At 42.1% G+C, this 22,215-nt stretch overlaps 1 protein-coding gene across 1 annotated transcript in view; it reads left to right on the forward strand.

Moving 5' to 3' along the window:
• The first annotated feature begins 1,450 nt into the window (after positions 1 to 1,450).
• Positions 1,451 to 22,215, forward strand: part of RBM41 (RNA binding motif protein 41) — a 38,148-nt gene continuing 17,383 nt past the window's right edge. The window contains exons 1-5 of the mRNA XM_072625982.1: positions 1,451 to 1,598; positions 12,135 to 12,251; positions 12,495 to 12,687; positions 13,512 to 13,716; positions 20,726 to 21,132. Coding sequence (XP_072482083.1) covers positions 1,525 to 1,598; positions 12,135 to 12,251; positions 12,495 to 12,687; positions 13,512 to 13,716; positions 20,726 to 21,132 — 996 coding nt within the window. The 5' untranslated portion in view covers positions 1,451 to 1,524. The remainder of the gene's footprint in view (positions 1,599 to 12,134; positions 12,252 to 12,494; positions 12,688 to 13,511; positions 13,717 to 20,725; positions 21,133 to 22,215) is intronic.

Raw genomic sequence — 22,215 nt, forward strand, 5'->3', positions numbered from 1 at the left:
CACCTGGGTGTCCTTACTGTCTGGGAGAGATGACAAAATAAACAAACTGATAGGCAAACAAAGCCGACTGGGATTGTTGGTACCTCCATTGGAAGAGAACTGAATCTTCCAGACCAACTGGGTTTGTTGGTCTCTAGAACCTTCTATAGCCTGTGAGAAGAAAAACATTTTTGGTGTGCCTATGTTTTCTTCTGTTGCTTTCTGTGTTTTGGGATGGAGAAACCAAGGGGAATCACAGATTTTGTGCCTGCTTTGTTGTGGGAAGGGTTCTGCAGTTGACTGGACAAAGCCCAGTACCATGCTCTCTGAAGAGTTGATTGGGGATTGCCATGTACTGTTTGAGAGACAGAAACTTCTCAGAGCCCCAGAGCAGATCTGAGGGACTTGTCCATTTTCTGGTTTAAGGAAACTGCTTTTCAACAAAAGAACGTAACACTTTCTCAGTGTCCTGCTAAGGGTGGTTGTGTGTTAAAAGAATCTGTCATTTTTTTTTAGCAGCAGAGAGCAGACAGAAAGTGGCTTTGCCCAGCAAGTCACTCCTGTTGCTGGCTGTTCTCTGAAAAGACCGAGGGCATCAAGACCTACCACCCAGACTTGTGAGCTGCCCTAAGCATTTGGGTTTCCTCATTCACTTACCTACCTGTTGGATTTCTCTAAGGGTAGTCATCCCCACAGACACTGCTGTATGCATTGGTGGGAGTGTTTGACTCATTTAAGCATCATACCCTCCTTGCTCTTGCTTTCTATTGAGTAAATGCTATTAAGTTATGATTATTTTTTGCTTTTGCCTTCTTAAGGGTTAATAAAGGTTACAGGGTTAGTGGTGTAAGGGCTATGTGGCATAACTGTGACTGATTTTTGTATGAATGGGAAGCAATGTATATATACACACACCCATACCCAAGGTTGGTCTGGGCTGTGACAGGATCCCTAACATCCTTGGAAACCGACCCCAGCAGGTGAGCTGAGTGAGCCAGCTCAGACAGCAAAGCGCTATGGGGGCCAAGTCCATATGGGTATGGCATAGCTATATGTGGTCTATGTGGGTGCATCACTCTAGAGCTAGAAGGGAATTCGGAGGCCACCAAGTCCAACTTCCTCATTTTACGGCAGAAGAAACTCAGGAGACCAAGTGCCTTGCCTTACCTAAGATCACACTGCTAGAAAAAGCCAAAATCCGGATTTGAACCCACACCCTCTGACTCCAGAGCCAAGGCTGGAATCTTTGTACACTGTTCATTTATTTTGCGTAATTATTTTAACCTATTACTTGTGGGGAGGGGAGAGTTAGTGAGTAGTGCTAAAGATACAAAAGAAGGGAAGAAAAGAGCAGAGACAATACATTAGCCAAACTGGAAGGTTTCCTTACCCTCCAGCTGGGGCCCCGGGATTTTGTGACGTGGCCTCTAGCTTCGCCCGGAGGTCTCCTGCAGTGAGGAAGCGCTCAGGCAGTACTGCGCACGCACCAGCTCTCACGCCGCAGTGGGCCCCGCCTCCCTGGGCTCTTAGACTTCGCGGGGCATTATGGGCATTGCAGTCCGCAGCCGTCGGGATACAGCGCACACCGGCGGCGTCGGCTCTAGGAGCGACATGAAGAGGTGAGGGCTCCCGGGGCTGGGGCCGCGGGAGCGGGGCCCGGGGCCCAGCTTCGCTTCCTCGCGTTCCAGGGGGTGACCCTTGGGCTCCCAGGTCCTTCCCGCACTGGGTCCTTCCTGCTTGTGGGAGAGGCGGCTTCCCAGGGAGCGGGGGTGGGGCGCCTGGGGATGGGGATGCGGGGAAGTGAGGGGCAGCACTAGTTCCCCTTATCCGGGCCCGACGCGGCTTATATGGGACAGCTACGAGGGTAGTAGACCTCCTGCCCCCTCTGTTTTCCGTCTTCTTTCGTTATAAAGGGAGATGGGGGGCGGAGAAAAAGGAGGCAGGTTTGAATTCCCCAATAACCTCAGATGAGAAAGGGGGGTGCCCCAGGTGCTGAAACGGAGGCGCCCCCTGTAGGCTTGCAGTGCACGCAGCCTGCCTCCGCTAAGGACTGTGGCTAGGGGCTCCCCGCTTTCATTAGCCTTCATTGGATTCCCCCCAACATCCTAGCCCCGGCACCCCACGGCCACCCCAGCCCAACCCGGCACGGGGCTGCCCATTTCCGGCTAAGTTGCATAATCGCGGCTCCGCTCGGTGAGTTGGGTATTCGGGTGAATTGCAACGGTTTCCAAATCCTCGTGGGTTTGTTGGTGGAAGAAAGACTGTCAATGAGAAGGAAAATAGCCAGAAAGCCAGGCAGGGTGGTTGGTTAGTCCTTGAAATTGGAGGGTGAAGGGGGCGGAAGGGACTCCTTGCCCTAACCATTTGCCATGGCCCCTCGGGCGACGACACTACTACTCTCACTATCTGTCCGTCCGTCTGTCTGCCCCCATGCCCAGATTGCTTGCTCCTCCCTCCCCTCTCAAACTGCCAGCTCCCCCGGAATGTACTACGCTGGCAAGGGCACGAAGTCGGCTGGCTCGCGATCGTCAATCGGTGTCTACAGTCTCTTTGCACCGATAGCTTTTGTTTTTACATTCCCCCCTGCATCTCTCCTCCTCCTTCTCTCCCTCCCCCTGAGCCATCCCTTATAACAAAGAATTTTTTTTAAAGGGGGAGGGAGGGAAAGGGCGAAGAGAAAAAGATTCGGTAAAACTGATCGAAAAAATCTGACTCGATATGTATGCTAGGGTCCACACCTGTGGCCCCCTCCCCCTTCTGCAGAGAAGAGGGGAGGGGACGTGTATTCATTCTCCTGGCTCTTCCTTGGGGCCAAGCTTGTTCTTTTCATTTCATAGCATTCATTTTCGATTATTCTGTAGAGATTCTTTCCATAAATTGTTTTCCTGGCTCTGCTGCCTTGATTCTGCATCAGCTCATCCAAGTCTTTCATGCTTCTCTGTATTCATCATGTTTGCCATTTGTTTTTTTTTTTAACAGCACAGTAGTATTCCATTACCTTCGTGTACCCCAATTTGTTTAGCCATTCTCCAGTCGATGGGCATTCACTTTGTTCTTTGCTGTCACAGACAGTGCTGTTCTAAATATTTTGGTGTATATGGAGCCCTTCTTTTTGTCTTTGACCTCCTTGGGGATATATGCCTAGCAGTTGAATCTTTGGGTCCAAGAGTATTTGATTTGCATAATTCCACATTGCTTTTCAGAATGGTTATACTAATTTCCAGCCCCATTGACAGTGCATTAGAGTGCCTCTCTTTCCACAGCCCCTCTGACTTTTTACTATTCCGATCTTTGGCCTCGGGGTTATTTTGATTTGCATTTTTCTTATTATTAGTGATTTGGAGCATTCTTTCATATAAGGTTGTTGATGGGTTTGCGATTTTTCTTTTGAGGACTGGTTTTTCATATCCTTCCGAGTCAATCTGGCAACACGAGTTTAAGTGCCTACTATGTGCCAAGCACTGTGCTAAATTTTTGGGGATAGAAAGACAAAAAATATAGGATTTTGTTCAGTATTACTAATTATTAGTAGGATTGACAGCGTGTCTACACAGTGCTTGGCTGTAGTAAGTGCTTAATAAATGTTATCATCAAATTGTTTACCATGTGCCAGTAACAGTGCTAGGAGATTTACTTCAAGGCACTTCATCTGATAGATTTAGAGCCAGAAGGGACCTCCAAAGTCATCTAACCTAACTTCCTTGTTTTATAAAGGAGGAAACTGAGGCCCAGGGAAGAGAATTGGCTTGCCCAAGATCACACTTAGGATCATACTTGTAGAGCTAGAAGGGACCTCAGAAGAAGTGGATGCTGGGTAGGGGCAATCCAAGGTAGGGCTTGACTTAAGTATGAGGGAAATATGCCATGTTGACAAGGGATTTGGGAACAAGGGGTAAAGTTGAACTTTTGGAGCCCGAGCTAGAGTGGCGGCCTGGCCTAGCACAGAGGAGCAGAGGTACAAGGGGAATGAAACATAGGGAGACAGGAAATGATAGGAGGTTATGGTCCTAGGAATTGCATACTTCTTAGTTATGGAAGTGGACCCTTGTGGGTGATGGTGAGATCACAGGTGTGACTCTTTGTGTCCCTTTGTGTTCCTGAGAAGGACTGAAAAATCTTGGTCTTAGAGAAATTTCCAAACCAAGGTATCTAAAAAGAAATTAAGTTAATGTGTTCTGTCTTGCTGCTTCTCTAACTTAAAGTCATTTGAAGTTAAATGCGATTTTTAAAAATGAAATTGAAATGTTGCATAAAATTTAAAAACAAATTCTTTGGGGATTATTTAACATTTTTCAAATATAAACCCAAATCCCTGAAAAGCTTTAGTGATTTTGCTTGCTTATGGAAAATATTTTTTCCCTAGCTTTCCTACAACCCTAATGGTAAAGGGCTATTGATGATTTCAGTTTGCTTGCTATGTTGGTTTTTTAAAAATGAATTTAAGGAAAATACTCAACCACATTAAACTCTTTTTATCTTTCCAAATTCTCTTCCACTCTTACTGTAACAGTCGTAATGAATGTACTCAGTTTAATAGTGTAATCTAGCCTGTATTTTCATTTTTCACTTAACACTATCCTGCACACACATCTTTATGCATTACTGTGGTGTACAGGGTCTATTTGAGTTCCTTCTCATTCTTATAGCAGAATTTTCTTGACCGTTTTTCCCCAGTTTGGGTTGCTTCCAGATCTTCATTTGTATACATAATACTACTGTGGACATCTTTCTACATTTTTTTAAGTTATTTCCTTTGGAGTACATCCCTTAAAGAGGAATTACTCAGTCTGAATGGTGTTCTAGCTCAGCTTACAGTTTGCCAGAATGTTCTCTAAGAAGACTGCACCAATTTTACAGTGCCACCAGCAATGTTTGCTTCCATGTTTTATGCGTATCAGGCTCTTGATAAAAGCTTGTTGAATAAATGCATGGATTTTTATGATTTTAATAAGCAAATAATGTGCATTTCTTTCATTGTCAGCAAATCTGGGTGGTGATGAATTACTGGTTATATTTTCTAAATCTCCTTTAACCATTTATTTAATGAAGTCTATGTCTTGACCTTGTATCAATTTGTGATATACTTTGGGTCATAAGCTTTTATTAATTACATTTATTATATAACAGTTTTTCCAATTCCCTTGCCTGTTAAAGCGTTGCATTTGGTTTTCCCCATGTAGTAAATCTATAGTATTCATTCAACAGCTATTTCATAGCTTTTGAGTATCTGTGCAGATAGATATAGATACATAGATATCGAATGAAACTATTCATCATGCACCAACCTCTGTACTAGTCCCAAGGGGAAGAGAGGAAGGGGAGTGGTAGAGATAAGGATAGAAGAGGAATAAAACAGAATTCATACTCTCAAGGAATTAATAGAGGGATTGAGATACATATACATATAACTATTACAGATGGCAGAATATGGCAGATGGCACAAGACAAGTACACCCCATGCTATTGGAGTTTTATGGAGGGAGAGGTCACCTTTGGTTAAAGGGATCAGGGAAAAGTGTTCATGAAATAACATAAAGATTGGGTACAATTTCAGCAGGTAGAGGTGACACTCATAGGTGGAGTGGACTACTAGACAACTAAAGATGTGGAGATTAGGAACCGTTGGACATATTGGTGGCTCACAGGTCTAGAGAGTAGGGTAAGGAGAATAATTGGAGTTTAGGCTGGCAAGTTTGACTGAGGCCAGAGCATGGAGGGCCTTGAATGCCAGGCTAAGGAATTTGGATTTAATCCATAGATAATGTTTTTGAGCATTATGAAAACATCAAAGCTGTACATTAGGAAGAATAATCTGACAGCTGTGTAGCATGAGTTAGAGAAGGAGTGAGACTAAAGATGAGACCTGTTGAGAAGCTATTGCACATATGCTAACAAAACACAATTTAATGGAAATGGATGATTACCTACAAAAATACAAAATCATAAAATGGGAAATAGAGATTGTAAACAACTCAGTCTCAGAAAGAAAAACTGAACAAACCATAAAGGAACTACCAAAGGCGAAAGGGGGACAAAACCCTAATCCAAACATGGAAATAAATTTGTGTTTAAAATAGAAGCTTTTATTAATATCTTTTTGGTATCACCAAAATTGCCACCAGTGCCCTTCCTTCTTACCCCTTCCAGAGAGCCATGCCATCTAACAAGTAACATTTTTAAAAGAAACAAATGAAAAAGAAGAGGGAAAAAATCAGCAAAACTGATCAGTGTATCAAAAAAGTCTAAAAACGTGTGCAAGGTACCATGACCATAGATACCCCCCACCTCTGCAAAGGGTTACAAAAGATACCTCTGTATTCGACTTTGCTGTTCCCCAATTAATGGGTGCATCTACTTTGTTTTCAATTCTTTGTTCTTGCAAAAAAGTGATACCATGAATATTTTGTATTTATGGGGACTTTCTTCTTATGCGTGGCCTCCTTGGAGTACATGCCTAGTAATGGAATCTCTGGGTGAAAAGATATGGACATTTTAATCACTTTGCATAATTCCAAATTGCTTTCCAAAATGGTTGTACTGTTTCACAGCTTCACGAAGATTGCGCTAGTGTGCTGATCTTTCCAGTCCCTCCAACACTATTGTCATCTTTTATCATCTTTGCCAATTTGCTGGGTATAAGGTAAAACTTCAAAGTTATTTTACATTTCTTTTATTATCCTTGGTGATTTGGGACATTCTTTTAAATATATATATATATTTATACATATATATACACATGTAAATATATACATATGTGTGTGTATATATGTATATATAGTTATTAACTGTTCACACTTCTCTTGACAATTTTTTATATCCTTGGCTCATTTATCTATTAGAGAATGACTTTTGGTCTTCTATCTTAATTGTTTATATATTTTGGATACCAAAGCCTTATCAGAGAAATTTAATACAAAGATTTTTTTCTACCTTTTTGATCACTTCCTTTCCTATCTTGGTGCATTAATTTTTTCTTGCAGAAACTTTTCAGTTTCATTTAATCACAGTTATTTGTTTTATGTTAAAATTGTTTGGTTAATCATGTTTGGTTAAAAATGCATCTCCTACCTATAGCTGTGAAAGGTAAATGAGCTGCTCTTCTAATTTTTTTTTATGGTATGATCTTTAATATTAAAGTCAGGTATCTGTTTTGAGCTTATTATGGAATATGGCATGAGGTATTGGCCTAAGCCTAAATATCTGCCAGACTGCTTTCCAGTTTTCCCAGCAGTTTTTAATAAATGGGGAATTCTGTTCTATGCCATATACATTTTCTGGTTTATTGAATATTGAGTTCTATTGTTTAATTCTCCCTTGTCTAGTTTTTTCAGTTATCTATTTCTCTGTTTTTTAACCAAGACCAGCCAGTTTTGATGACTTCTGTAGTGGACAGTGAGCTAAGCTTTGAGTCAGAAAATGGGAATTTGAATCCTCCCTCAGATACCGGGTGTCCCTTGGCAAGACACTTACCTGTTTTGTGCATTAGTTTCCTCATCTATGAAATGGAGTTCAGAATAGTACTTTCTTTACAGAGTTGTGAGGGTTGAGACAAATGTGTTAATCTGTGGAGCATTTTACAGAACTGAAATTGCACTATAAATTTACAAGTAAATTTTATCAAATATTTAAAGAGGAATTGAAACCTATTTTACCCAGATTATCCTCAGTAATCAAGAGGGGATAGACTAACTGGATAGCCAATTAGGAGGCTTTCGCAGTAGTTCAGAGGACAGATGATAAGGGCCTGAACAGGGTGATGACCATGTGAACAGAGAGAAGGGTGTGGATGGGCTCTCACCATGTTGAAATGATAGTTGTTGGCTGGGGGGGAAAGTTTGGAAAAGGGGAGATTCAAAAGTGGCCTTCAAGACTCCAGATCTGACTAATTAGAATGATGGTGATATTCTCAGCAAAAATGGGAAAATTTGGAGGCAAGGTGGGAAGATTGTAAGTTTTGTTTTCAACCTAGTAATAACTAATATTTCTGTAGTACTTTACCATTTGCACATCACTTTGTGTAAATTCTCTTTTGAACCTCACAACAACACTGTGGGATAAGTACTATTAATATTTCCAACTTAGAGATGAGACAGCTGAGACTGAGAGAGGTTAAGTGACTTTCCCAGAGTCAAATAGGTAGCAAGTGTCTGAGGCAAGATTTGAACTCAGATGTTCCAAATTCCTAAGTCTAGTTCCCTATCCACTGTGTCTAACTGCCTAGGATATGATGAATTTGAGATGTCTAAAGGACATCCATTTGGAAATGTCTAATAGATCTATCTGTCCTATGAGACTGGGACTTAGGAGAGAGTTTAGGGCTGGTATATGGATCTGGGAGTCATTTGCATAGATATCATTGAACTCAGGAATTGAGGAGTTTGCTGAGAGAGTGTAGAAAGAATAAAGAAGGTATGGGGATAGTCACACAGTTGTTCAGTTGATTTTCAGTTGTGTACAAATCTTTGCGATCCAATTTGGGGTTTTCTTGACAAAGATACTGGAGTAGACAGACAGGGATAAGTGACTTGCCCAGGGTCACACAGATAGTAAGTATCAGAGGCCAGATTTGAACCCATGAAAATGAGTCTTCCTGATTCCAAGTTCAGTGCTCTATCCACTGCAGTACCACCTAGGTGCCCTATATTCACACATAGCAGGTGGGATATGGATGATAATTTACCAGAAGAAACCGAAAAGGAGTAGATATCCAGGTGGATATGTATAATTGGAGCTTGGGGAAGGGATTAATCAAGCAACAAAATGTCTTATTCCCTTCCCTCAAAGAATTTACAATGCAGTCTTCTGCTGGAATGTGATTTGTTCATGGATAAGTAAATTGAAGCTCTCCATAAAATAAATTTATAGGAAAAAATCTATGATATATGGAAGTGATTGTGAAAAACTGAAAACAAATAAATTACTTAATTAAAAAAATTAGCTGGGCAAAGTGAGGCATCTGACTCTTGAATGAGGTACCATCCAAGCTGAGCCTTGAAGGGAACTAGAGGTTTTCAAGAAGAGAAGAGGAGGAGAGAGGGCATTCCAGGTATGGGAGACAACCTGTGTGAAGACATGTAAGTGGGAGATAAAACGTCATTGTCAAACTCTAGGAGAAGCACAGTTAGACCATTTTGTCTAGAATTAGTGAGGGGGAAGATGAGTTAGTACCAAATTAAGGAGGCTTTTAAATTCCCAACAGAAGAGGAATTTGTATTATATCCTAGACACAAAAGCACTTAAGGCAGGGCAATAACATGGTCAAATGTATGCTTTGGGAATACCAGTTTCACAAATAGGTGGAAGATGGGACATTGGAAAAACTGGAGCCAACGAGACCAGGTTGGAGGCCATTTAGCTTAGTTGGGTTGAAATGGGATGTTCGATACAGGGGACTGCAGCAGATGCTTTTGGGTAGTGCCTTGGTGATTCTTCCAAGGTGATTCTCCACTCTGCCTGCCATCTGACCAATTCATTACTCCTTGACAGTTTTTCCTCGAACAACGTACAGATTTTGGGAGTCATTTGAATTTAGCAAACATCTATTAAGCCTGGGTCCAAAGCCTTCTCATCAAGGGGATCATTGAGAAAGTGAGAATCTGAGCAAGTAGTACAGAAAGAAGAGGTTGAAGAAGGGAGCCTCAGGGGACTCTGGGAGGAAGAGGAACCAGTGAAAGGGAGAGCTGAAGAGAAGGGTAGTGTGAATTCCTGTTTCTCCACCCTAGTCCAGCCCTCCTCATGTCCTGTCTGGACTATTTCAGGATTATGGTAACTAATCTCCCAGAGTGACAGAGGGATAGAGGGACGAAGGGATGGAGAGACAGAGGGATGAAGGGACACATGGTTTCCCGGACTAATCTTCCTTCTGCATTGCATTGGGCATGACTTGGATTGGTCACTTCCTTTTCCACAAATCTTTCATGGCTTTCTGTGCTGGTGTGGAGAGAGTACTCAGAATTGGTTGAGGCTTGGGGGTGAAGTCTACCTCAGACACTCACGGCTTCTTTGTGACCCTGACCAAGACACTTAGCCTGTCTCAACCCTAGGTTTCTTCATCTAGAAAATAAGGATTATAATACCTCTATTACCTACCTCATAGTTGTGTAAGAATCAGATCTTACTAACTTGTCTGTCAAAGGTACTACCATTCTTCTGTCAACCAGGCTCCCAGTCTTTTTTTTTCCTTGGAGAGGGGAAGGCAAGGCAATTGGGGGTAAGTGACTTGCCCAACATCACATGTCAAGCGTCTGAGGCTGGATTTGCACTCAGGTCCTCCTGACTCCAGGGTTGGTGTTCTATTTACTGTGCCGCGTAGTTGCCCCAAGGCTCCCAGTCTTGAAGTCATCTTTGCCTGCTTACTCACTCTCATTCTCCACAGCCAATCAGTTGCAACATTTTGTTAGTTTTGCTTCCTCGATATAGCTTGTTATCCATTCCCTTCTTTCTCTTTATATGCCTTCTGATTCAGACCCTAATTACTTCGACTTAACTGTCAAAAGAGTCTCCTGATATTTGTTTCTGTGATCCCAGTTTCTTCACTATCCTCTCCATCTGCCACACAGTTGTCAAATTTGGTGTTCCTAAAGCATAAATCTCATCCCCACACCACTCCCTTCCTTGAAAAGTCTTTTGCCTCTAGAATAAAATACCAGCTCCCTCTCTGACCTTTACAAATCCTCAATTTGGCACTGACCTCTCTTTCCAGACTGATTTCATGATACTCCCCCTCACTCATTCTACAAGAGACCAAGGTGATCTCTTATACTTCCCCTATACCAAATTTCCTCTTCTGTCTCCATGCTATTTTTGCAAGGTTATCCCTCATGCCTGGAATAGTTTGATATGCATTGCTGCTAGGGTACCTTTCTTTCCATTTTTTCCCCATTAATTTCCCTGAGATTCTTGACCTTTTATTCCTCCAGATGAATTTCATTACCATTTTTTCTAGATCCAATAAAATAATACTTTGGTAATTTGATGGGTATGGCACTGAATAATCAAATTTGTTTGAGTAATGCCGTTTTTATTATATTGACTCAGCCTACCTATGAGCAATTAATATTTCTCCAATCATTTAAGTCTGTCTTTATTAATGTAAAGAGTATGGTTTTATAAAAAAATTTCATATAATTGCTGTGTGTGTTTTGACAGGTAGACTCCCAAGTATAAGTGGAATTTCTTTCTGGCTCTTGCTGCTAGCTTTGTTGGTAATATACAGAAATGCTGATGGATTTATGTGGATTTATTTTATATCTTGCAGTTTTGCCAAAGTTATTGGTTCAATTAATTTTTTAGTAGACTCTAGGATTCTCTAAGTAAACCATCATACGATCTGCAAAAAAGCAGTAATTTTGCTTCTTGTCTACCTATGCTTAGTCCCTCAATTTCTTTTTCTTGTCTTATTGCTATAACTAGCATTTCTAGCACTGTATCAAATAGTAGTGGTCATAATGGCCACCCTTGCATTATCCCTGATCTCGTTGGAAAGGTCCATTTGACCCTTTGTTTTCTAGCGTTTTTAGCACAAATGACTGAAAGTCCAAACTTCTTAGTTTAGCCTATGATGCCCTCTAAAATCTTCCAACAACCACGTTCTCTAACCTTATCACCTACAACTCTTGTTACATGTATACTCTGCTCAGACTGATCAGTTCATTTGAAACACTCCATGAAAATTCCCACTTCTTTGCCTTTTATGATACTGTTTTCCCTTCATACCATGCCTTATCCCTCATCTTTGATTACCATCATAATATCAAAACTCATCTCTTCTGGAAAGTCTTCCCTAATAACCTTGGCCCAAAGCATTCTCTCTCTCCTCTGATTTCTTACAGCACTTATTGTCTATACCATATGCTGTCCTATGTAGTTAATTATCTTCTTATGTGAAAATCCTGTCTCACCCACCTAGATTGTAAGCTCCTTGGAGCTTGGCAGCAGGGACGGGCTATGTCTTAAGACAACTTTCTAACCCTGCCATGCTGGAGAGATTGATAAAAGGCAGTGAGTTTACAATTATACCATCCTGAATGTCCCCATCTCATCTGATAAAATGTATAGGAAAGGACAGACCCTTTAAAGCAAGAGATTGAAGAAGGGAACAGTGCTCAGATACTGGCTCATTTCATTTTGGTATTATTTTGCTCTTTCCATCCCAGGATAAACAGCAGCCTTTCCAGTGATGACCTTATTCTGGAGGACTTGGAAACAGAAGGAGAGAGGCAGCTGAGGAGCCTCCTTCACCATCAGCTTGACACTTCTGTTTCTGTTGAGGAGTAAGTATTGATTTAGCTAACAAGGTGAGACAGCCCAGGTGGTACTGGGCAGACTCCTCTCTGGTTTCATCAGCTCTAGGTGAGCTGGTGATTCCTGGGGTCTCAACCCACTGCACTGGAGACTCAGCCTAGAAGTAGGCTATGAGATCGAGCTGAAGTGGTCGGTCCTGCTCACATCATAATGCCTAGCACCCTGTTTCTTTGTACTTTAATAAGTCATGACTTTTGTTAATTGTTTGACAGGTGTGTATCCAAGAAACAATGCTTTGCCCCTGCTGCAGTGTATAAGCCCTTTGGGGAGGAGGCAGCTGGGACTTTGAGCTTGTCCCAGTTTCAAGCACTACAGAAGAGTGATCAGGAAATCGCATCTCTGAGGGACTTGGGGCTTAATGATAGAGAGATTGTGCTGTGGAAGAACCGGGCTTCATCCAGCAGGGTCAGTGGGTTGCATTTTTCGAAATTTGGTTTTATTTTGAACTCAACAAACACTAAATAAACAAAATGGGCATTTCCATGTATGTAATAAAACAGAAAAAAGAGGCTTATGCATGCAACTGCCAATGCCTGTTACATACAGTTTACTTTTCTAAGAGGCACATTTTTCTAGAGATTAAGGAGAGAGAGAATTTTCCATTTGACATTTAGAATCTTCACATTTTTGAGCCTTCAGAAGACACATCCTTAAGTCTGAATCTTCATGTATTTCTAGGCCAGAGACATTGGTAACAAGGAAATAAAGGAGCTCCATAATTAGCTTGGATAAAATTCCTTCCTTCCTTCTTTGGGCAGCTAGATAGAATATCATACCTGAAGTCAGGAGGACTCCTCATCCTGAGTTCAAATCTGGTTTCAGACATTTACTAGTTGTGTAAATCTGGGCAAGTCACTTAACCCTGTTTGCCTCAGTTTCCTCTTCTATAAAGTATGGATAAGGGCAGCTAGGCAGTGCAGTGCATAGAGAGATGGGTCTGGAATCACGAAGACTTCAGTTCAAACCTAGCCTCAGACACTTACTAACTGTGTGACCCTGGGCAAATTACTTCACTCTGCCTCAACTCTTTATCTGTAAAATGAGCTGGAGAAGGAAATGGCAAACCACTCCACTGTCTTTGCCAAGAAAACCCAAATGGGGTCATGAAGAGTCAGATGTGACAGAAATGACTGAACAACGAACAATATCACTGCTTCTTATATATCACATCATGATGCTTCCTGTACCCTCTGTCATCACTGTCTGTAATACCCTTTCTCTGGTTTTAGGGTACAGGGCTGGGAGCAGCCCCTGAAGCAACACAGGACCGTCTTCGAGATATTGAGGAGAAGATCTCAGAGCATCAGCGAATTCTGGCCTTGCCACAGAGGTTTGCAGGGAGTAAACAGCTGAGCCGGCGAGAGATGGAAATAGAAAAGGCTTTGTTTCAGGGGAATGATCGCCATTCCTTCCTGAGGGCTCTCTATTACCAAGGTGTGTAGTCCCTGCTGATTTTGAAATGGCTTTCTACTGAGAAAATGATCAGAACATTAGAGTGAGGGTCAGGGTGTCACCAGTGAAGGAGTGAGAGATGCCAGTGATCTTATGCAGCCTATTGTGAACAAAACTGCTCTTCCATAGGTAGCTCTCCTAAGAGAGAGTAATATGAAATACATTTCATTTGTTTGTTTGTTTGTTTTTTGGTGACAATCAGGATTAAGTGACTTACCCAAGGTCACACAGCTAGTAAGTGGTAGTTATATTTCATACATATTATAAAATTAATCTTAATTGGGTTGGCTAATACAGTCTTGTTGAAAATGAAAACATACCTGCCTGTTTGCCAGGGCACTCACCTGGCATCAGAAGTGGGAATTGGGTTTCCAGTTATCACCTTTAACACAGATAACTCCTTGGTCACCATCTCCTAGCCCAGTGTCACAGTAACACTTTCCTATTCATCATCATGGCCATCAGCAGACTTTTATTGAGTACTTTTTGAGTACAGCAGACTTTTTATTGAGTATCGGTGCTGTGCTGGACTCTGGAGGCACCAGTGATAAAACATGGCCTTGCCTTAGTGGTTTTTAGAATCTTTATTTGGGGTGATAAAGACTATGCACATATAAACACATATACCCACTCACCCACTCACACACACAAACACGTATATCACAATATATGATGGCATGTTAAATGAATTATACAGAGAATCAGTGCCTTAGGAGTTTAGAGAAATGACTGATTGCTCAGGACTGAGGCAGGTGGGGAAGGATTCACAGAAGAGGCAAGATTTTAGAGGGCCCTTAAAAGGAAAAGTGGGCAGCTAGGTGGTGCTGCAGTGAATAGAGCACTGGGCCTGGAATCAAGAAGATTCATCTTCTTGAGGTCAAATCTGGCCCCAGACACTTACAAGCTGTGTGACCCTGGGCAAGTCAGTGCACCTTGTTTGCTTCAGTTTCCTCATCCATTAAATGACCTGGAGAAGGAAATGGTAAACCACTCCAGTATCTCTGCCAAGAATACCCCAAATGGGGTTAAGAAAGAGTCACCCACAACTTAAAAACAGCTGAACAATAAAGGAAAACTAGGAATTAGAAAACCAGAAAGTAACAGGAGGGTATTGTCAAGCAAGGATGATGCTGGAAGCAAAGGCCAGAGGAACATCCTCCCAATGAATAGACTAGTTGGGCTGGAGCAGAGGGTTTGCATTGACCAGAGGTTCTTAACCCTTTGTGAGTTTGTCAGGGGCCAGCCTCTTAATCCCTTCTCTGAATAACATTTTTAAATTCATCAAATAAACGACATAATATTATAAAGAAAATCAGTTTTTTCAAAATATTTTCTTAAAACTCAAGTTCGTGTACCCTAGTAAGCACTCCCAGCAGAGGAACAATAGGAGATTAAGTCAGAGAGATAGGTAAGGGCCCTATCGTGAAAGCAATCGAATGCCATGTTAAGGAAATTGAATTTTAGAGTTTATTTTATTGGTGAGGGGGGAGCCATTGAAGGATTGTGTGTAGGTTAGAGGGTTATGAATGGACAGATCCAACAACTATTTTGAAGGCAGAAAGAATAGAACGGGAGGGCTGTCACTCTTAGGTGTGCAGTTTGGTTAGAGTAGTGAGGATAGAAGCCAGATTTCAAGAGAGTAAAGAAGAAATAGAAGCAACAGGTAGAAACCCCCTCATTGGAGATCATTGAGCAGTGTAAAGAGCAATGGGTTACTGAGGAAGGGGCACTCCAAGCTATTCTCAGGCTTTGAGGTTCTTTTTTTTTTTAAAGTCTTTGTGGCCACCATGGTTTGGAGGATAGAAAGGGAAGTGTCAGGATCTTATTGAACAGATGAGATAAATTGAGGCAATTAGGCAAGGAAACTATTTTTTGACAATTAGTGTTGGACAATGGACAATTAGAACATGGAACCAAGTGCCCTGATTCCTGATAAATCTGAGAGTTGGAAGGCCCATCCAGGTCTGGACTTTTTAACCTGAGGTTCACGAACTCCTATCATGTTTGTGGATAGATTTTTGGGGGGAGGCAATCTGCATATTTGATATTACATCTTTGTTTTCACTAAAGTTCTAATAATTTCATTATTATGCAAAGGAGTTGATAGGCCTTGCCAGACTACCATAAGGGGAAGGAAAGGGAATAAGCATTTGCTAAGTGCCTACTATATTCCAGGCACTGTTCAGATAATAACCCTTTACAGATAATATTTCATAACACAAAAGAGTTTAAGAATCCCTAGATCGGCCAAACCATAGCTAAAGAAAAATTTCTCTTGAAGAGTTCTAGTGTGGAGGTGCCCATTACCTCCTGAGACAACCCATTACACTCTGGGATAGCTCAAAGGTGGTTTTTCCTTGTCAAGCCTCAGTTTGCCTGCAGGAGCCTTCCAGGCCGACCAGACAGTGCTCTGCTTTGAATTTAGAGATGCAAAAAGTAACTGCATGATAGGAGCAAATGATACCATACTGCAGATGGTCTTGTTCCTGTTTTGCAGATGAGAAAACTGAGGCTCAGAGAGGTCAAACTAGCCTAGTCCCAGGATACATTGTTGAAAGAGAACTTCGAAGTCATCTATTCCCAACCCTTCCTTTTAGAGAGGAGGAAACTAGGGCTCAGAAATGGTAAATACCTTTGCTCATGACCACACATCTAATAAGTGTCAAAGGTGGACTTTGAGCCTAGGTATTTCTGCCTCCTGAGGCTGGCATTCTTTCTGCTGTGCACTGCTACTGCTCACAGCATCCAAAGCTGCTGAGAGATCCAGGAGGAAGAGGACTGAGATAGGGCCCTTGGATTTAGCAGCTGATTATTGGATTATTGTAGATGTTCAGTTGAGTAGTAGGGTCAGAAGCCAGATTGCAAGAGACTGGGAAATGGGTGGTGAGGAAGTGAGGGAAGTTCTTTGCAAGAGTTTGACTGTGAAAGGGAAGAGAGGACAATAGCTTGAAGGGTTGGCAGAGTCAGATGAAGGCATTTTATACTCGCCATATTTGTAACTTGCAACTAGGGAGAGGTTGCAGTTGAGGGAGAGGGGGGATGAATGGTGGGCCAGGCTTCTGGAGGAGATGGAGTGGGGAGTGTGCTTGAGGGCACATTTAAAATGGTTGGTCCTAACAAGGAGAAGGGTGACTTCTCTTGAGACTAGAGTAAAGAGAGGATGGGTGAAGATATGGAGGGGAGTTTGAAGGATTGAGTAGGAGAGTTGAAGGAATTCACCATTGATGACCTTTATTTTCTCCATAAAGTAGGAGGTTGAGACATTTACTTGAGAGTAAGGGGACTGAGGAGAAGGTATTAGGCCCAAAGGAGGAACAGCTCCTTAAGGGAATGGAGTGGAGAATCAAGGAAGAAGAGTTGCTATACAGCAGTGAGGGTCCAGTTGAAATTCGATAACATGAGTTTGTAATGGACTCTGTCAGTCAGTGGGATGACTTCAATTCCATCCAGCAGCTTAGGAGTATGAGTGAATGAGGCAGGTGGTAGAGGGTGATCCAAGGTCAAGGACTGGTCAGGAGTGAATGACAATGGGATCTGGGGTCATGAGAATTCAGGGTGAAGGATGATATGTAGTTGAATGGGTTGATTGTAAGTTGGAAACTGAAGGGAAGAAAATGAGGACAGAACTAGGGTGATGGACTGGGAGGACAGAAAGGGATGGCAATAACTAGATGTTACAGGGAAGATGAAGTAGAGGTTTAGGCACAGGGAAAGATGGAAGAACAAGAGATTGTGATCAGAGAGAGGAATTTGAGAATTTGAAAACCTACAGGTAGCAAAGTTAGGGGAGATGGTGAGACGTAAGGTATGACTATACCCTTCATTGGGGTAGAGTGAAACTGTAGGCTATGGGAGTCATTGAGAAGGTTGTTGAGTTTGGAAGCCAGCGGAGTTGATAGAACACTGATATGTTTATTGAAGGCACCAGGGAGGAGGGTATGGCTTGGGCTGGAGAAACTATGAACTCCCCCAAAAAAAGAGTGAGACTGAGCTGGAGATTGACAGATGGTAACAACAAGAATCTGAATGGGATACTGTAGACAGGATGAACCTTGAAGAGCAAGAAATAGCTGAGTTATAGTAGGGTCTGAAAGTGGCAGCAGGGAGCAATGAGTACCTTGGTGCCCTCTCCTGGCTTATTGCAGGGGAGATGTGAGTCAAGATACAATCAGCACTGCCTAGGGGGACCAGGAGGATGATGATAACACATTTACCTAGGGCTTTAAAGTTTGCAGAGTGCTTATCTGCCTTATGTCATTTGATACTCACAACAACCCTGTGAGTATCCGCATTTTACTGATGAGAAAATGGAGGCATGTAGTGTTGAAGTGACTTTCCCCAGTTACACAGCTAGTTAATGTTAAAGGCAGGATTTGAGCCTAGGTCTTCTTGACTTTCAATTGATTATTCCTTGCAGTGTCTTCTGGAGAGTTGCCATGAAAGCAGGATGGATCAAGTGTGAAAAGGAGAGATCAGGGGTGAAAGGGACATTTGCTATGATCCAAGTGCGGTTTCCAGAGGGATTAAGGAATTATGGCATAGCTTGGGAAGGTTTTTGTTGTGTTGTTTTTTCGTCTCAGGAGACAGTCATTATGAATCACTGGGATTAGGGAATCAAGAGGAACAAATTTACTAGTCATTATACTGTGGAAGTACCAATTGATTGATGTATTTACTTTCCAGAGTCTTGTGAGGATGGAAGGTAGTGTTGGTACATGTGCTCTCTTTATAGATACTGGAGAGCTGGGGCAGGAATTTGGGGCTAGATGTTTGGGTCCATAGAGACTGGCCTGAAATCACATGTGACATGAGCTCATCAGTTACATTCCAAGATGGCAGAAAATGAGACATATCTGGACACTGTATCTACCATGGACTGACCATTCCTTGGCAGTGATACTTTTGACATTTAGTCTGATGTGGTACAAATCAATCAATAAACATTTATTAAAGTGTCAGGCATTGTGCCAAAGGCTAGGGATACAAGAAGAGGCAAAAGACAGTCTCTGCCCTTAAAGAGCTTATAATCTGAGGGGGGAGATAACATGCAGATAACTTATACAAAGCAAGCTCCATACAGGATAAATAGGAGATAATTAATAGAAGGAAGGCACTGGAATGAGGAGGGGTTGGGGAAAGCTCCCTGTAGAAGGTGGGCTTTTAGTTGGGACTTAAAGGAAGCCAGAGAGGTCAGTAGTCAGATGAGAGGAGGGAGAGCATTCCAGGGATAGGGGACAGCTGGAGAAAATGCCTGGAGGAAAGATGGAGTGCCCTGTTGTTGGAAGAGCCAGGTTAGCCATAGGCTTTCACCTGAAGTCCCAGGCATGACCAGGCTTGAGATCTCAGGTGGGACAGTTCTAGCCTAGTAAGCTGCTGGTCCCTATCTTTAAACTTTTCAACAAAACATAAAGAATATTTTAAAGTTATATTTTACTGGACTTGGAGAGAGAAAACTTGGGTTCAAATTTTGACTTTGCGCACTACTTGGACAAGTAATGCAACCTCTCTGAGCCTCAAATCCTTCATCTACAAAATGGGGATGATGAAATATCTGTTACAACACTCATAAGGTTATTGAGGAAATCAAATGAGATACTGTAAGTAAAGTGCTTTATGTCCCCAAAGTACTATATATATATTTGTAAACCGCTATTGTTTTGTGAGAAAATAATCACTTTTCCTTTAAATATTTCTTCAAATACTTGAATGACCCCATGATCTAATTAAGGTAGGTACTTCTTCCACTGGATTAGATTATAACCCATCTACACTTTCTCATCTCAAGCAACTCCCACCTATGTCCTCCTGATACAGAGTAGCTACTTGTGTAGCCAATGGGCTAATCATTGGTCAGGCCAAGCTTTTGCCCCATGCCAGCCTACTTCCTTTTTGGGTCATCCATTCATCTCTTTGGTTAGATCTTCTTATGATACTCCCTAGCACAGTTTGTTGTTCATAATATTCTTTTAAAGCATGTGCCTTCCAAATATTTTAAATTAGAATTAAATGAAAGTTTCTTTAAACATTTTGAATTTTGACTGCATTGCTAATGCTAATTGCTACTATTATCTTGGGGCCATCATTTTTTCTTGAGGAACATACTTCCCATTATATAATCCTAAATAAGTAGAAAAATAGAATTTGTATATATATATATCTCTTGACTTAAATCTACTCTAGCCAAATCATCTATAAAGTAAATATATACATATGTATTGTCAAATGACAAGATATATGGAAGAAGTGCTTTGCCAACCTTAAAGCAATATATAAATCTTAGTTGTTATTATTACACGTGTGTTTATCCGTGCACTTGCACATAGGGGGAGAAGGGAGGAGGTGTCCCAAAAGTCTTAGTGCAATGGTAAGTTTTGATAGGTTGAAACTGCACTAAGACTTTTGGGACATCCTGTATCTATCCTTAATTTCCTGCTGACTTCCATTTTGAAAAAAATGATGGGATGGCATGTGCCATTTGGAAGTGAAAGTCAGCGGGCAAAGGATGGTGTTCTGTCATATCCAAGAAGCTTCCATATGGAGCTGGCCAGGGGCCTGGGGCCAGGAAGCCCTGTGCCCAGCTACCTGGTTCCAGTGCTTGGGACAAGAAAGATCTCTCCCTTAGGGAGTTAAGTCAGGAAATTGCCTTATTGCCTGACATCTCAAAGTTTGACTCTAGGCCCTTTTAGGCTGAGCTTATTTTCAGTTTCATAATCTGAAATCTCACCATATGGAAAGACCCGTAAATAATTTTGCTTTAAACCTAACACATCTGTTTCGTATAGCAAAGATACTGGTATAACCAAATATGTTTTCAAAATGATGCACATAACAATTTTCCTAATTGTCTGCTAGCACCAGTTACAACAGGCTTTAAAGAGCTGCCCCTCAGCAGAACATCTCCCGAGACTCAGGGTCTGGGCTCATTGGTTGATTTTTGTCATGGGCTGTAATGGATTTTAAATAACTTTTCTTCCTCTTTGCCTTGATCCAGGTGAATCCCATAAGAGACTAGAGGCTGAGAATGACCCCATTAATAATCTGGAGACTGTTTACCAAGAGATGCTGGCCAAACCACATCCCGAAGAGGCTCTGCTTATGAGAGGTGAACCCTTTGCTTCCCCCTCACTGGACCCAGATGCCTTAGTGGACACTAGTATCACAACTAAGAACCTGTCAGTACTGCAGGATCAGGGAAACCAGGCAGCACAGGCTGAAGGGCCTAGCCTCCATGTGGTGAAAGCTATTGAATCTGAATCCCAGCAATGTCTTACGGGGCGCAAGGTGACAGAACTAGTGGAGTTTATCTCAGAAGATGAGATCAAGAGAAATCGTCTGTCAGAGGAGGACATCCGCAAAATTCCTATGTTTGCTACATACAGTCCTGGAGAGCCGAACAAGGTATAGGCCAAAGCAAGCTTGGCACACATAGGCTGCTTTCCTTTTTTCTTTACTGAAACAGGACTGTAGATTAGGCCTTGTAATGGGAAGGCAGAGTCATGAGATCATCGTGGCAACTGGGTTTGCCCTTCAGCTTGAGGAGTCATAGATTGATCTCTCTGAGAGGGCTGCAAGAGATCACCTAACCTAGCCTCCTGGTCCTGGATGAATTCCCCTTGAGCACCCCCATGAATAATAGCCTTTGCAAGAGCAGCTGGCTGCCTTAGGCTCTGTTCACCACTCATTCTTGCTCCTTGGCTTGCTTGGCATTCTCAAGTGTAACCCTCTTGATGAGAATCACTGTCTCACTCTGCGTCAGAAGCCCTGAGCTTAGGAAATGTCCCTCTGGAACAAGGGCAACCACATGATGGGCAGTTGGCTTTAAAGTGCTAGGTGAATGAGTTACTTGTACTAGAAACTATCCCATCTAGTGGCCATTGGGATGACTCTGGACATTGTCAATGTTCAGATACTGGCTAGTGCTGCCCAATGGCTCTAATCTCTTCAGCATGGCCTTAACCAAGCTTCCTGAGGATAGTGAAGCATTGCTTCTTTAGGCATCTTTGTTGCTGTCCAAGGTAGCTGACAACTTGAACTGCTAGTATTTAATAACAAGGCTATCAGCCAGTCAACCACCAAGCATTTATTAGAGCCTTCGATGTTTCGGGCACCTTGCTAGGTGCTGGGGATGCAGACAAAAGGGAAACATCTCCTGCCCCCAGAGTTTACCTTCTGTTAGAGGAGACAATATCTACACATACGAGTGGACACAAAATAAATACAAGGTAGTTGGGGAGGGGGGAGACATACTGCCTGGGGGGGATCAGGAAAGACCTCATGTAGGAGGTGCTGTTTGAATTGTACTTCGAAGGATAAAAGATTCTGAGAGGCTGAACTGAGGATACTATTACTAATCCATATCTATATTGGGCTTTAAAATGTACAAAGCATCATAGACTTTCATCACAGTAACCCTATGAAGTATGGGTAATACAAGTGTTATTTCCATTTTACAGATGAGGAAACTGAGGTTCCAAGAATTTC

Source organism: Notamacropus eugenii, chromosome X (assembly GCF_028372415.1).
Source record: "Notamacropus eugenii isolate mMacEug1 chromosome X, mMacEug1.pri_v2, whole genome shotgun sequence".
Classification (NCBI taxonomy): Eukaryota; Metazoa; Chordata; class Mammalia; order Diprotodontia; family Macropodidae; genus Notamacropus; species Notamacropus eugenii.